Source organism: Sardina pilchardus, chromosome 6 (assembly GCF_963854185.1).
Source record: "Sardina pilchardus chromosome 6, fSarPil1.1, whole genome shotgun sequence".
Taxonomy (NCBI): Eukaryota; Metazoa; Chordata; class Actinopteri; order Clupeiformes; family Clupeidae; genus Sardina; species Sardina pilchardus.
The window spans coordinates 26375759-26393258 of NC_084999.1; the positions used below are offsets into that span (position 1 = coordinate 26375759).

Below are 17500 nucleotides of genomic sequence, written 5' to 3' on the forward strand. Positions count from 1 at the left end.
GTGATGGTGTTGGTGGGGACCAGACAGCCCCGAAACTCATTCCATCTCCCGGTGATAGATGGTAGCCTCACTAGGACAAGCAGGATATTCCCTTGAAAAATGATCAAGTTGACATTGATGCAAGCGTTCAACGTCGGGAGTCCAAATTGCGCCGGACATTTATCAACAGCAAACTACTTTGCAACCCTGGTCTCGGTAAAGAAGGTCACACTGAAATGTTCCGGTCTATTTTCTGTTATTGCGAGAGGGGAAAAAAAAGAAAATATATTAAAGGGAAGTTTGAAAATGTTAGAAAAAAAACGGTGTAACTTTTTGACCATCACCTTTATTTATAACAGGAAATGCTTTGATGGCGAAAAAAAAAGGAAGGAAATGCATAATTCTCAGTCTGTCCGTGACCCGAGGCCCCCAATAAACCTCCCTCATCCTGAGTCTCCCCATATCGGGACATCTGTGTTCATTATTCTCATCCATCTTCTTCCGGAGGTGGGGGGTGGGGATGGGGATGGTCAGTGTGTGCCCATGTGTGTGTGTGTGTGTGTGTGTGTGTGTGTGTGTGTAGGGGTGTGCGCTCCATTCCTGTGGTTTGCCGTTAACGCCCCCACCCTCCCACGCCTCCGTCTGCCGCCTGCCTTCAACATGTGCAGAAGCCGTGTGTCATTAAAAACATTACCGTCCATTCAACACTACTGAAAGAGTCGCCGCAAAAAATCAAGCATTTTCATTAGAGAAGAAAGGATGGAGTAATGACAGCAAGAGAGAGTGAAAATGAGAGAGAGAGAGAATGAAGAATGAAGCTAGGACTGGGGTAGGGGGCAGGGGGGGGGGGGGTTGTTGGATGATGGAGTTAGCGGGGGAAAGGGAGAGTGGACAGGCTTTAAATTTCTCCTTAAGTGCTGCAGGACAGACTCTGTGGTGTATAAAGGCCCTGTTTTCTTAATTTGATTGCCTCTAAATGTTCCGTGCCTTGCTGACTTACGGCCTATCCCTCTCCCTGCTCTGCCTCCTGTGTTGACAGAAAGCTGATCTTGCAGTCGCTCCCCTGGCCATCACCTACGTGCGGGAGAAGGTCATCGACTTCTCCAAGCCCTTCATGACGCTGGGGATAAGTATTCTCTACCGCAAGCCCAACGGCACCAACCCCGGCGTCTTCTCCTTCCTCAACCCCCTCTCTCCCGATATCTGGATGTATATTCTGCTGGCTTACTTGGGTGTCAGTTGTGTGCTGTTTGTCATAGCCAGGTAACATCATAAGCCCCACCCCCGAAACCCAATGCTCACAGTCATACTCTCTGTAGGACCTCCAAAAGGACTCAAGAAAACAATGCTTAACAAAACATGCTAACAGAGTGACTCACTTCTGCATCTGCTCATTTGAAGTGTTAATGGCAATTATAATGACAATGCTGGCAGCATTCACATTTCTAACAGATCACTTTTTCCCCACATTAACTCTTACTTACCAACACAAATCGACCTCAAACACCCCTGAGCATAGTAGCTCCCTGTACTGAACTGGAATCAATTTTTCCACATCAGTTTTTGGATTTAGAGTCAAAAGACAACACAGTCTTCCCGTAATGCACTTTTTGCGTCTTTGATAGAGCTAACACCACAGGCTCTTGAGGTCTGCTCCAGCTCTCCTGCAGTTGACGGAGGGCCTCCCTGGCCCCCCCCGGCCCCCCCACCGCAGTGCTGCCTCTAGGGCGGGGTGCTGTAGTGTGGAATGAGGGGGTGCTTAGCGATGCTCTGCTTTGTTTCCACGCCACTGCCCATCAGCACTCTCTAGCTGGCCAGGACAGAATACGCAATAGCAAGAAACCTTCAAAGCGGAGATGGTTAATCGGCCGTTTCAAGACAAAATGCTTGTGCGTGCGTGCGTGTGTGCGTGCGTGCGTGCGTGCGTGCGTGTGTGTGTGTGTGTGTGTGTGTGTGTGTGTGTGTGTGTATGTGTCATGTTTGTCTAGGAGAGTGTGACAACGTGTGTGTGTCTGTGTGTGTCATGTTTGTCTAGGAGAGTGTGACAATGTGTGTGTGTGCGTGCGTGTGTGTTTGTGTGTGTCATTATGTTTCTCTATGAGAGTGTGACCGTGTGTGTGTGTGTGTGTGTGAGAGAGAGCGAGAGAGAGAGAGAGAGAGAGAGAGAGAGAGTGTCGTGGCCATGTCGGAGAATGAGTGGGAGTCACTGCGCTGTTTTCTTCTTGGTGTGAACAGCACCCCTTCACTCCCTCACTGTCCCTAGTGTCTACGGTTTGTACTGTCTTTTCTCTTCTGTTTCCCCTTCACCGCGCTTCAAATGCCATCACACACACACTCCGTACATACTAATGCATACATATATAGGCTGTATAGAATTAGAAATGGTGCTAATACTGTATGCACATTTTGTGAGGGGAAAGATGCAGCAGTTGCATGCTTTCTGTAAGAGCAAAGCTAGAAAAGATGGAGGAGGGCGGAGGCAGGGAACTTATCACTGATCCCTGATATCACAGGTCTGTAGCAGACTCCCCATCCCCCTCCCCCCACTTAGGGAGAATGGCCCAGTCTCTCAAAGACTGGAAGCAGGCCAAAGAAATAGTCATCAGGAGAAATACTTCATCATTCTCACATCTGTTTTAATGCAACAGAGCCTCTTGAATGTATTGCCACTGTTATGGTGTATAATGCTGCAGCGTGTAACACAGTAACTCACTGCACAATTACACACTGCACACGGTGTCCTTGGTTACCGTACATATCTCGGATGGCAAAGATCTTCTTGATGAATGCATCCTGTTTTCATTTTTTTTTTTTTTTTTTTATCTCAGAGTCACACGGTGACTTTAATTTGTTTACGTTCCAGAGGCCATGATGTCAGATTGGGCTCATTTGAAGCACGGTGAAGGAAAATGGAAAGAAATGGCTTTGTGTTAACCCTAAAACTCACCTGCACTCACGCCTCCTGTCAGACGCGACCCGGGAGTTTTACGGTTAACACACACGTGTTTTATTCTTTTTCAATGTTACTGGCGATATGAACACACACGAGAATAACAAGCTGCAACTGTCATCTAAGTTGGTTCAGAATATGCACCTATATTTTTTTTTATTTCCCTTTAGGAATAACCTAGGTAAGTGTTACTGTAAACATTTATAAATAATAATAAAAAAGGTCCCCTAGTGTTAGGGAAACTCACAAGCCCTCACAAGCATGCCACTACTGAATACTCACACAAACCTCACAAGATAACTTCTTAAAGTCTGTATGTAATGTCTCTTTATGCACTTTCTCTGTTTGTGTACACATATATATATGTGTGCATGAGTGTTTACTTCTCTGTGCAAGCTTTGGGTGTGAGTGTGTAGTGTTTTTTTTCTGTTTGGGTATGAGAGTATGTTTATGTGTGTGGGTGTGTGTTTTGGGGTTGGTGTGTGTGTGTGTTTGTGTGACAGAACGAAAGAAAGAGAGAGTGCAAGAAAGAAAGTGTGTGTGCGTGTGTATGTGTGTGTGAGAGAGAGATCACAGGGTGACATAATGGGGACTACTGGAGCCATGTTTTTCCGTAGGCTCCTGGTTCTCCCTCCTCGTGCAATGCAAACAAATACAACAAAACCCAAATATTGACCTATTTCTTAACAATGCCTTTTAGCATATCACAAGCTCTTGTTTTTGTTCTTGTTGCTTATGTTCCGGTGGTTTGTTAGGTGTGGTTCGCTACCTCCTCTGCAACACGCCCCCTCTTTGCTTTTCCCCTGTCTGTAAAGACAAGCAGGTACTGAACCAGCCGAGGAAGGCCCTGTAGACCCAAACCTACATCAGCTCTCTCCCAGATAAATCCCCACCCGAACACATTCCCCAGCCAAACAGCAGCTCTCTCTTCATCTCTCTTCAAAGAAAACATAAAAAAGAAAATGCTATAGATATACTGTTTTTTGTATTTATTTATATTTCTAATCCATGGAAAATGTTGGTGTTGATTGACAGGTTGGATCTATGCTCATAGTTTGAATGGCAGTCACACTGAATCAGAGACATGCCCCATTTCCCTCACCATCTGAGGAGTGTGTGCCAGCATTTCCAGGTCAAATGCAAAAGTGATGGCGGGCACTGCTTAGATCATCTCGCGTTGGCGTAGGGAAACGTGATGGCAGGCCCTGCTTAGATCATCTCGCGTTGGTGTACTAGGGAAAGTGATTTAAGTGAGCAAGGCTGTGAGGGTGGCCGTCCCATTCACGCCAAGTTGCTGATGCTGTCACGTCTGGCTCGCTCACATCTCTGTGTCCTAAAGTGTTCTCCAGCCTCACAGAACAATGGAGGAGAGAGAGAGGGAGAGAGAGAGAGGGAGAGAGAGGGAGAGAGAGGGAGAGAGAGAGAGACAGAGAGGGAGAGAGAGGGAGGGAGAGAGAGAGAAAAAGGCAGAGAGTGCCAACGCAGATGAGATGACTAATGGCATCTTAGAGGCCTCCACAAGCTCCTCTCTCTCTCTCTCTCTCTCTCTCTCTCTCTCTCTCTCTCCTGCATCACTTTCATGTGCAGTTTGAATGTGCTGCTTAATGGGCAGGACTTGAGATGATTCAGCACGGCGAGGCGAGGGCGAGCGCACATTAAGTGAGGTATTCAGCGGGTGATTAACACGTCTGCAGGAGACAGGGGCCACCTTGGCAGGGCCCAGAATACTTAGAAGCCAGCGCTCAGCCTTCAGCGGCCCAAGCGCTTACTCACGCGCAGGCCGCATGGGACGTGCAGATGCAGCCGCTAAACTGAGATCAAGCCTTTTGCCTTAGCGCAGCGTCAGAACGCTCGTCTGGGGTGGGAACAGTTGATACTGTAGATGAAGAAATTACTTTTTGGTTAATGTAATGTTAATGCATGTAATGTTAATACATTAACAATACATAATACCTTTTATTTATGCACCTTGAGATCACTGATGTAAAGTGCATAATAAATAAAATGTATTATTAGCATTATTATTATGTTATGGGTTTGTTTGTTTTGAAGTTCATACAAGACACGTTACTATTTTATTTTAGCCAGAGACCAGAGGAGACACAGTGCTCCAAAAGTCCTCCAATCCAGAAATGCATAGGGTTAGTTTGTCTACACATATACCACCCGATTCCACCCCTGCCGCGACAAAGAAGACGGTATGTGGATTCGTTGTGCCAGTCTTGTGGTGTGTTGTGAATGCATCGTGCCAATCACGTGTTGCGATCTCGCCTCCGAGTCCGAGGCAAGGTTGGTGTCGTGTAGCCCAAGCCCCGATTAGTGCCCAAGAAGCGTTAAAATATGGCCAACTGGAGTGTTATTGGTGGCCTACCACACTCACTCATGCATTCATCAAACTCTCCAAGATGAGTGGGAGGCTGTGAGAAGAGAATGAAAGATGCCCTTCTGTAAATCCCCAAACTAAGACGTCAGTCGTGCGCTGCTGCAGCAAACACGCCGTCAGCCTGAGACTGAGCTCGGAGCGGTCGTTAGGATTCGCCGCCGCTCCCTCTTGCGCGACACTGGCCCCCTTATCAGGGTACGCCATCTCTGGACTTTTCAGAGGACAGACGCCTCTAGCTCGTTGCATTCGATTAGAGAAGAAAGTCTATTGTTTTGTTTGTCTTTTTTTTAAGGCGTGATCTTATCCGTCCATCCTTCAGGCAGAGTTTGCCTCCTGTGCTTGTGCTTATCTTCCTCACACTGACCTTGCCCACACCACCACCACCCCCCCCCCACCACCACCACCCCCTCCACCACCACCGCCCGACCACCACCCAGCCCCCACCCGCTGTGCTGCCGATGACCTCAGATAACGTAAGGTCAGTGTAATTGGATCAAACTGACAGCTAACGGGCCACAGCCACTTCCTAGAGAAGCAGGTTAAACCGACTTTACAATGGGGCGAGTGAGGGAGGGAGGGAGGGGGGAGGGGGGGAATGAGAAGGGGCCGAATGGGTGCTGAGGATGTGTGTGTGCGTGTGTGTGTGTGTGTGTGTCCATCCTCTCTCCGGTCCTCACGGAGCTCACCCAAGGCAGCGCACAGATGACAAGCTCCCTGTCGCCCGTGTTCTCTGTGTGCGGTAATTGGCTTTGCAGTACACGAGCAGACAGGAACACACAGATGGGAGAGAAACAACCCTCCCACCCCTCTCAAACACACACACACACACACACACACACACACATACACACACGCACACACACACACACACACACACACACACACACACACACACACACACACACACACACACGCACACACACACACATGCACGCTCACACACACACACACAGAGACACACACACACACACACAGAGACACACACACTCACACACACACACACACACACACACACACACACACACACACACACACACACACACACACACACACACACACACACACACACACACACACACTCTCTCCCCTCTCTCCTCACCCTGAATAAAAAAAAAAACAAAAAGGATCCAGGGCGCTCTGTGCATACATCTTGGCAAGGCCACAGTTCAGCTGAACTCAATTTGGCATTGCAAATTGACAAGCGGGGCAAAATCTGTCACAAATTGACTGAGCTGGACAGATTGATTTAAGCCCGAGGATCCTTTTTTAAAACACACAATCCGGGGCCATGTGTGAGAGGTCCTTGAGCAACGAATAATAGCAGCGTATGAAAAGGAAAAGAGGAATAAGACCAAGGGGGAAAAAAGGAAAAAGAAAATGAACTGAGACTTTTTGAGCGGCTAATCATATGCTAGCATTCCAGTCACGCTGCGCTGCGATATTTGAAATAACATTAATTATCACCTGTAATAAGGATTAAACACTTGTTTGCTCATTATGTCTATTTGAACTAGCAATTGAAAAAATAAAAAAAAATAATGTGTGCCTATACATCTGTTTGTAGGACACTAAACGGGTGTCAACGAGCCTGCATTCATTAACTTCACCTCTGTCAATGAGGTGACCTTCCTCTGGTGCGGCGTAGCCCGCCAATATGAAGCTCACAGCCGGGCGAAGGCAGCCTCGTCTCTTCCCCCACCCCCCCCCCCCCCCCCACCCCCGGGACCCGGCCTCTGGAGACGTGTGCCCATGATATCCCCCTTATCACACCACGGCAGCACAATCAAGATCAGGTCACGAGACTTAATTGTAGCCCAATCAACCCTTACTAATGTAATGTCACTTTTGTTTAACATGAATAAATAGGAAATCTCTTTGCCCTGCGCGGTGCCGGGGTGTGAGAAGAGAAGAGAGGAGAGGAGAGGAGGGGAGCAAAGAAGAGAAGAGAGGAGAAGAGAAGAGGAGAGAAAGGAGGGGGTGGAGACAGCGACAGCACTCAGGCCCTGTTTGATCCGCAGGAATTTTAATCAGCGCTTGAGATTATCAGGATTATTAGATTTTTTTTTTATAAGTGTGTGTGTGCGCGTGTTTGTCTGAAGTGACAGTGAAGTTATTCAGATTCCATCGATTGAATTAGCCAGCCGTTTGCCTTTGATCCGACTATGCCGGCAAGCATTCCAGCCCTCGGCGTCTCGGCAGTGGAGAGTGGAAATGGGTGCGTGGGCTGAAACAAGTGTTTGACTCCATTTGTCAGAGCGATGGCACAGATGAACTTGAGATTTGTTGGAACCAAAACTCCATTAGCAACTACTTTTATTACCTCTTGCCCATTTAACATTCATGGTATCCTTCCTCACTGTAGTTGAAATAATATAATGTATGCTAAAGGTACCAATGGGGTCATCCCTATGTTCCCCAGGTCCTATGTTCCCCGTTTTCCCCCCCAAACGGTCCTATGTTCCCTGGTCACAATACATGTATTTGGGAAAAGCGGGGAACATAGGAACCCTTTTTTTAAAAAAAGGATCCTATGTTCCCCGGCCCCATGCAAAATGGGGAACATAGGACCTGTGGAACATAGGTACGCTTCCGTACCAGTGCTACATGCTACATGTGATGTATATGCTGTTTTCACACTCAACTGTTCATGAACTATTGATCAACCTACCTTTCTCTCTCCCTGTGTTGTCCTCCAGGTCAAATGTGCCTCCTGTATCTCCTCCTGTAACGTTAATGTTTGTTTTGTAATCAATGAATGCTGAATGTAAATGTGTGCGTGTGTGTCTTTCTTTGTTGGCTGCCACAGGTTTAGCCCCTACGAGTGGTATAACCCGCACCCGTGCAATCCGGACTCAGACGTGGTGGAGAATAATTTCACGCTGCTAAATAGTTTCTGGTTCGGAGTTGGAGCTCTCATGCAGCAAGGTAGACGCCCCTGCCTGCCACTTCTTAAAGTACACGTTCCACTCTTTGCTGGGGGTGACCCTCTTGTCCTAACCAGGCCCACGTTGATGCATGGGTGCCTCTGTGCATGTAGCTAGAGGCAGGATTGGTTGCCAAACTCATGGGTGCAGTTGAGTATGAGTATGGATATTTGAGTGTGGTTGGCTTGAGAGGAGTTTGGGTGTGTTGGGCTGTGGATTTTGGTGAATGTGGATTGGTGGGCCCGGAAAAAGGCCTCCAAATTTCTCCGCATGCCAACCCACCCTCTCTCTCACACATATCACAATCCCCACGCCTCTACCCCCCCCCCCTCCCCCATCTCTCCCCTTCCTGCTCTGCTGAGTCCGTCTGGTAAGTGCCCAACCCCAACCCCCTAACCCCCCTGACCCCCCTGTCATACTATAGAGAGCAGATGACAAGCATAGAGACAGTCACAGTGGGCTCTCTCTCTCTTAGCCTGCACCGCACCCCTAAAACCTCCCGTGCACTTTCGGGATTTCCTTGTGCCTAAAACTCTTTGTGCTGCCACAACTTCTCTACCTCTTTTATGCCATCACATGACACCGAAAGTCCAATTGACCCGAGCATCATCTGAGATGAAAAAGGAATGATTTCATTCAAGACTTGATGACCTGCATGTTTTTACGACACTGTTTGTTGCTGCACCTCTAAACCCCCACTTAGATCTGTTTACTGTGGCCCTCTTGCCAACGCAGCATACTGAGGACTTACTGATGGCTCGCAGTGCACTGGCTTAGGAGCATGAGTATGGTCTGGATTTGAGCTGCATCTGTCACGAAGTAGATCTGATAGCAGATGTACTTTGCTACCCCTCAAAAGCATTAGTTCAACGTTTTTTGCATAAACCCGTAGTCCCGTCTGTCAGTTGAGTTGATGCCAAGAGGCACAGTTGCATGCAAAAACAGTTAAGTTACAAAGGTCAAACAAATGGGAGTCACTGCTTTGTGTTTGGTGAAATATTTGTAATGGTAAACACACAGTAACTATTTTTAAGATCACAGCTTTAGGAAGTTCATTTCTGAGTTGTGTGTTGTTATTGTTGTGAATATTTATTTGTCAAATCATTTAATTCCAAAGTACTATTTATTTTAAAAGACTATTCGTATCGTGCTTCTTCGGTGCCAAAACATTTCAGAAGAATTGTTTGTTGTTATCGATAAGTAATATGTAATGTACGTATATATTCACCGTAGGTGTTTTTTTTAAAGAGTCTGGTTCACAGTTCCATGCCGTATGAGCCACCAGTAGGTTCCCTATAGGGTCCGTGTTCAATGTGTCAGTGCAGCATCATGTGCAGTGTGTCAGAGAGTCTTTCTGAAGCAAACGGAGACGTTGTGGCAGCAGGCAGAGGAACATGTGGAGCAGGATATGGGAGCTGCGCCCCTAGGCCTGTCTGTGCATGCCATCACCATGGCGACTACAATGTAGAGAGGCTCCCCTGCCCGTGGCTTGCCCCGCCCCCAGGAAACGGTGGGATGTGTTGTTTGGACATGACGTTACCTTGGGTACATGACAGTCAGCCCCAACCAGCTTTTGTATCGATTCCTGCCCGTTTGCCGCAGAGCGGTCAAAAACCACACTGGGCACTCTAGCACCAGTGGGCGGTAAGGCTTCTTAGCTGGTGGACACAACAATGTTGTTGCTTTATGTTTTTATGTTTGTTGGTTTTGCCTGGTTTCATGTTTGTTCATTTATGTGTTTGCTTATATTTGTTTGTTATGTTATGATCATGTTTATTTGTGTGTGTGTGTTTATGGTTTATATTTTTTGTGTGGTCTGCCCTTCTATATCTGTTATACATACTGAATTTATTTCTGTTTATCTGCTATTATTATTATTATTATTATTATTACTATTATTATTATTATTTAAACATTTTATATTTATTCATAATATATCTTATTCTTTGCAGACTGTTATATTTCTGTACTGAGGTACTGCAGGCTCCAAGGGATTATGGGTAATGGCTCTGTGGTTGGTGAATGTCCTCTTGCTCTGTGGCTGGCTGGCAAGGACAGAAAGAGAAGGCAGCTAGAAGGAGAGGATGAGAGTTCAAGGAAGTAGAAAGAGAGACACATACAGACAGAGAGGCAGATGGTGGCAGACGAGGGGGGGGGGAAAGGAAAGAAAAAAAGACATGTTCTCTGTCTCTCATCTTCCACGGCGCACTGGGACACGAGACTCCAGAAGGAAATGACTGTCATGTCCAAACTTGCTCCTTGACTGACAGGTCACTGAATGGACTGTGAGAAAGTTAGACAAAGGCCATCCGAGACCCCCAGATCGAAAAATAGCTCTGAGAGGGGTGAATGCTTTCCTTATTTTGCTCTGAAAATGGGAAATAAAAAAAAGGGGGGGTGGATATCTTTCCCACAGTCCGTAGACTCAGTAGCTGTACTGTAGATGGAATGTGCGAGACCACGGCTTCCAGAATGGCTTGTGATTGCCTGTGGAGAGCTGCAGCCTTATTGCCTATATCTCCTGTAGCCCTGGTTATGCCCACCGCCACCACCACCTCCCCTCACCCCTCCCCTGCACACATCCGCTCATTTATCCTGCATGGAATTGCAAGCAGACAGAACAAAATGTAAAGAAAAATAAACAATCAGTGAGCTAGTAAACCAGCCAGGTAGGTTGTTCTCAGTAGCTCCAGTGAGATGGCGAGAGGTCATTTCTACCAGATGATCTGACGGGCCTCCTTTTGACCCGTGTACAGTATGCATATGTTTGAACCTTTGATTTGACCCATCTAGTGGTGAGATGCATGTGACCCCAGAGCCCAGTCAGTTAGGTTGAGAAACCCTCTAGGCTTGGTTCTGGTCCACGCCTGCAGAGCCAGGCCCACACTGCGGTCCCCCGCCAAGCCCCTCTGCAGAGCCCCCTGAGCCTCTGGTGCTGACCCGCACCCCCTCTAGTGCCTGTCCGTCCCAAGGCTGGGGGGGGGGAGGGGACAGCACCTTCTGACCTGGCTCTCTACTCTACTCTACCCCCCTTCACCAGGCTCAGAGCTCATGCCCAAAGCCCTTTCCACCAGGATCGTAGGCGGCATCTGGTGGTTCTTCACCCTCATCATCATCTCGTCCTACACGGCCAACCTGGCCGCCTTCCTCACCGTGGAACGCATGGAGTCGCCCATCGACTCTGCCGACGACCTGGCCAAGCAGACCAAGATCGAGTACGGCGTGATCGAGGACGGCGCCACCATGGCTTTCTTTAAGGTGAGCGGTGAATGACCAGACAAAAGCTGTCCCTCTAGGTCCAGTTTGTTATGCTGTGTGTTATCGATAAGTGCTTTCACCATACTGTATATATACAGTTTGCAAATGGTTACAATATAATCCGTGGGAATCTACAAAGATGACAAAATATCTATGGGAGTCATGTTCACCCATAACACTGTGAAACGCTCTGTGCTGTAAGAGTGAATGGGTTTACCATAACCTGTCACTTCAGAACTTACACTGTAGCATTTCAGTTGAAAATAAGAGTTTGATTGCATGGCCTAACAAAATGCAGAAGCATGTTAGAGTTTCCTCCCTGCTGGCGATAATGGGCGGACAGTATAAGGGGGATATAATCCTAGCCGTCTAGCCATGGCTTTGGCGCTACGTCTGCTAACAGCTAAACTCGGGTTGTGTAATCCCCTCGGTGCTTATTCATGGTATGACTCGGCGCGTGTGAGATGCTCTTGTTAAAACCACCGGTCGTTTCCCTGAACACACAGAACATACAGTATCTCCTCCTTCGTCTGGATCTTTGTCCCGCTGCGTCTGTCAGAGCGCTGAGGTCCATGTGAGGCTGAGACTGACCAGTCGAGCGTGAGGCGGGTCCAGGCGCTAGGGCCGCCTCTGTCTGCCACACTGTCATGAAATCTGTCTTTTTACAGATGCCTAGCACTGTACATTTTGTGGACTTAACTCCTGTTCTCTATTTGTTTTCCTCTTCCTCTATCACCAAAATGGCAAACTGGGAATAATGATTGTTTGTTTGTTTAATTTGGGATTAGCTCACAGAACTGACACATCCTTTTCAAAACAGACAAAAATAATCAGGATGATCTGTCTGTTATGTGTTTTATATTTAATCAGTTTGTGTAAAATGTCACCGGAAGTTTACTGAAAGATAGCAAAACACACAAGACACATCCGAATGTTTTTTTCTTTTTCTCAGCATTAAAATATCTTAGGAGTCTGTCAGCAAATGTCAGAGTCTGTAAGTAAGCGAAATGATGTAGTATCTTGTCAAGCCTGAGATCTACAGATTATGCATGAAGTGGCAATTACTATTGACAGTATTAAATGGCTCAAAGAGAATATAGACACAGCCTACACACTCCTCGTGGAATAGCATTATCTCTCCTCTCTTTCATCCTCTTGAGCATCATCTAGCCATCTTAAAGTCTGTTGGCGAAGCTGATGTTCGTGATTGAATGGTTGGTCGTCAGACTGACCATAAACATCAAGTATTGATTGTGAATGAGGCTCTGTCGATGTGCTGTCAGTCAATGAGGACTTCTCAATCTCAACAGCTTTCAGGCTTTCAGCAACTCAGTAGATGGAAGTCCCGTGCAGTCAATGTAATTATTGACTCCAATTTGCTCTACAAAATAGAATAAATAATACATGCATAACAGAAGTAAATTATGTAAATGCTAACATGGAATAATTCTCAGATGCATTCTAAAAGCCCTTCTTTCCCCCGTTTCCTCCACTGAAGTATTCCTCTTCTTTTCTTGTCTTGAACATTACCACAACAGTGGACCCCATGGGCTCTCTTTACAATAACACTGAATTATTAAATGACCACAAACCACGTCGTATCTCTTACTGCCAAATAAAATTACATCTCATTAAGAGGTCCTCACCAAGCTGGAGTGAGCCAGAAAGGGAGAGAGAGAGAGAGAGAGAGAAACACAGGGAGAGAGAGAGAGAGAGAGAGAGAGAGAGAGAGAGAGAGAGAGAGAGAGAGAGAGAGAGAGAGAGAGAGAGAGAGAGAGAGAGAGAGAGAGAGAGAGAGAGAGCTGAGGAGCACCTAGAGGGTTCTGGACCTGAATGGTACAGCAACCAACACTGCCGCCGCCGCTGCTGCTGCCGCCGTTCCAGGAAAGATGGCCTCTGGTCTTGGAGCTCAGAGTTGTTTCGCTGCGGCTCAAAGAACCATCAGTGCTGTCTCTGGAATAATGATTTGAGCAGGAGCAAATCCAGGCATGAGAGAGAGAGACAGAGAGAGAAAGAGAGACAGAGGAAGAGCCTCTACTGAGCCTCCACTATATGAGAGACTGGAGGGGCTTTAGGATGTAAATGAAATATGATGAGTTGTAATGGACAGATGCTAAATGGTTACTGGGTCAGAATATATATATATATATATATATATACAGTGCCTATAGAAAGTCATCATACCCTTTTGAAATAGTTACTTTTTTTTGTCTTACAGCCTGAAATCAAAACCCATTTTTAAAAAATCTTGTTCCAGTTGTATTTACAAATTTATCTGCACAACATCAACATAATGAAAAAGAAGTCAACAGTTCTGAAAATTAATAAAAAATTAAAAACTAGAATAACAGGGTTGGAAAAGTCATCATACCCCTGTCTTAATAATTTGTAAAGCTTCCTTTTGCTTTCATTACAGCCATCAATCTGTTTGGATATGTCTCTATTATAGCTTTGCACACCTAGATAGGGGAATATTTGCCCAATTTTCCGTGCAGAAATGTTAAAATTTAGTCAAATTCTGTAGGGAATGGCGATGGACTGCTCTCTTCAAGCCAATCCACGGATTTTCTATAGGATTTAAGTCAGGGCTCTGACTTTGCCACTCAAGGATATTCACCATCCTATCCTTAAGCCACTGCTTTGTTCTTTTGGCAGTATGTTTAGGATCATTGTCGTGTTGGAAGGCGAATGACCTGCCCATCTTCAGTTGTCTAGGAGAGGGACACAGGTTTTCCTTAAGAATGTGGGTGTACTTGGCAGCATCCATTTTCCCTTCTATCCAGACCAATTGCCCAGTCCCAGCTGAAGAGAAACATACCCACAACATAATGTTGCCCCCACCATGCTTCACACTAGATATGGTGTGTTTTGGGTGGTGTACTTTGTTGGTTTTCACCAAACATTGCACTTGGAGTTCAGTGCAAAAACACATCTGATATACTCTGCTACCATGAGGAAAAAGCTTTTATGGTCAGATGAGACAAAGATCGAACTTTTTGGAGACTACGATTGACGTTTTTGGACTGAGCTCCAGGCGCTAACCAAACACAGTATACACACCCAAACACACCCAAAACACACCATACCTACTGTGAAGCATGGTGGGGGCAACATTATGTTTTGGGGATGTTTCTCTTCAGCAGGGACTGGGCAATTGGTCAGGACAGAAGGGAAAATGGATGCTGCCAAGTACACCCAAATTCTTGAGGAAAACCTGCGTCCCTCTCCTAGACAGCTGAGGATGGGGAGGTCATTCGCCTTCCAACACGACAATAATTCTAAACATACTGCCAAAAGAACAAATCAGTGGCTTAAGGATAGGATGGTGAATATCCTTGAGTGGCAAAGTAAGAGCCCTGACTTAAATCCTATAGAAAATCTGTGGATTGACTTGAAGAGAGCAGTCCATCGCCATTCCCTACATAAATTGACTACATTTTAACATTTCTGCACAGAAAATTGGGCAAATATTCCCCTATCTAGATGTGCAAAGCTATAATAGAGACATATCCAAACAGATTGATGGCTGTAATGAAAGCAAAAGGAAGCTTTACAAAGTATTAAGACAGGGGTATGATGACTTTTCCAACCCTGTTATTCTAGTTTTTAATTTTTTATTAATTTTCAGAACTGTTGACTTTTTTTAAATTATGTTGATGTTGTACAGCTAAATTTGTAAATAAAACTGGAAAAGATTTTTTTAAAAATGGGTTTTGATTTCAGGCTGTAAGACAAAAAAAGTAACTATTTCAAAAGGGTATGATGACTTTCTATAGGCACTGTATACACTGTATACATATACAGCTCTGGAAAAAATGTGGAGACCACTGCACATTTTCTGATGTCATGAAATATGATGGGTTTTAATGGACTAGATGGTTACTGATGTATGCATATTCATGCTCCAAAATCATGCTTTCACACACACACACACACACACACACACACACACACACACACACACACACACATAAATACAGACCCATTTAGACAACGCGCGCGCGCACACACACACACACACACACACACACACACACACACACACACACACAGCCATTAATCCACACTAGCTGCACCATCTTTTCTGATGAGGCAAGACGTGATTGTTCAGCACAAGCAGGGGGCTTTGCAGCAATTTGGGCCCAGTTTCACAAAACATTTTGTCTTACTACTAAGTGTACTCCTAAGTCACACTAGAAGTTTCTAACTAAAAGTGTATTCTTGTAAATCCTCTTCTTCAAACTCCAGGGACCAACTTTTACTAAGTCTTCCGCAAAAGAGAATAAATAGATAAACATTTGACATCTAGGGACAAATTGAATAACAGAAAATATTTTGCCCACAGAGAAAGTGTCTTTGTACAGTTTTCAAAATGCATTAGTATACGTCTGTGTAGACAGGAGCTAGTTTATTTGTACAATAAAACATTACATTCAATTTCAAGTTGGCACTGAGAGGGTTGCTTCGGCTAGTTGGTGCTCAATAAATATTCTCTGATGACAGAGACAGTATATTTTCAGTGATACTGCATCTGCATTCAAAACAACACTTTCCATTTGTTTTTGGAGTTGGGTTTGATTTAAGGGTCCTCATGACTTCTCACATTGCTGTTTTTGCACAGGGACTTTGTGAATTAGGGCTGACAGTCCATTATTTTTGAGGAATTTCTCTTTAATCGGCGAGTCGTGAACTACGTTCAACCTTCAGACGCTGTGTTAAAACAGCGCTGTGTGCTCCTGAGCCTCGAAAAGTAGAAAATAGTCACTTACAGCCTAGCCGGAGCTCACAAACACTGCTGCTGCAGATCACAGCCTGGACTGTGTGAACCAGCCGTATCAACAAAGCGATCACAAAGAGTAGAGTTCATCAGTCATGACCTGGGAGGAGTTTCACAAGCAGTCTTGTGCTACAAGCACTGTTCCTCTCTTTGGCCTTCACTGGACATACAGTAGCACTGTAATGCTGGAAAGGAACATAGTTTAGCTTTTTTTGTCTTTAACTGGACATAGTGCGGTAACTTTGTGAAGGAGCATTTCAAATCAGCAGTCTCTTGCCTTCACTGATGGACATAGCGCAGTAACGTTGTGAAGGAGCAGTTCTAATCAGCAGTCTCTTGCCTTCACTGGACATAGCGCAGTGACGTAGTGAAGGACCAGTTCTAATCAGCTGTGTCTTGTCTTCACTGGACATACTGTAATGTAGCGCAGTAACGTTGTGAAGGACCAGTTCTAATCAGCTGTGTCTTGCCTTCACTGGACATAACACAGTAAGGAAAAAGGTTCACAGCTCTGGATCTGAGGTGAAGACAACAGCCCAGCCCCTCTTTTTCTCCTTCCTGTATGTGATCTCGCTGCATTCACCCTCTCTCTCCCGCTTGGAGGCGCGGTGAGGCACGGCGAGGCGTGGCGCTCCATCACGTATGCAGGCATCCCTCACTACACTTCAAAAGGCATTGTGATCAAACAGTGGAGCTGGAGCTCTGTTTGCAGGCGGCTCCTTCCAAGAACGCCCATCACCAGCGCTTTTAGGCTCTCACTCTGCCCTCTCCTTTCACCACTTTCTTACTTTGCATCTCCCTCTCTCTCTCTCTCCCTCTCTTTCTCTCTCTCTCTCTCTCTGTTGTTCTCTCTCGACATCAAAACAATCTGCGGCCGGATTTAGCTGAGCGCAGCACCCCCTTGCTCACCTCCACTCTGCTGCCCTTGAGGCGTTTTTTGTCCCTCTGTTTGTGGAGCCATCGAATTCTCTCTCTCTCTCTCTCTCTCTCTCTCTCTCTCTCTCTCTCTCTCTCTCTCTCTCCCTCTTTCCCTTTCTCTATTTCTCTCCATCTCTCTCTTCATTTCTTTCCCTTTCCTGCTCTCTCTCTCTCTCTCTCTCTTTTATGCCCTTATGCCTAACCACTGTGATACTGGCGTCATCACTTTTTTGAATTCGGTTGTGGAGGTTTTTTAGCATTAAATTAAATCAGTGGTCATCATCTCTCTACATCCATCTATGTGTCACTCT

The 17500-nt window shown here is 45.9% G+C and overlaps 1 protein-coding gene across 1 annotated transcript in view; it reads left to right on the forward strand.

Annotated features, from left to right (window-relative positions):
- grik2 (glutamate receptor, ionotropic, kainate 2) overlaps positions 1 to 17500 on the forward strand; it is a 219965-nt gene that overhangs the window by 172415 nt on the left and 30050 nt on the right. Inside the window, exons 12-14 of the mRNA XM_062539225.1 lie at positions 1019 to 1242; positions 8119 to 8237; positions 11277 to 11494. Coding sequence (XP_062395209.1) covers positions 1019 to 1242; positions 8119 to 8237; positions 11277 to 11494 — 561 coding nt within the window. The remainder of the gene's footprint in view (positions 1 to 1018; positions 1243 to 8118; positions 8238 to 11276; positions 11495 to 17500) is intronic.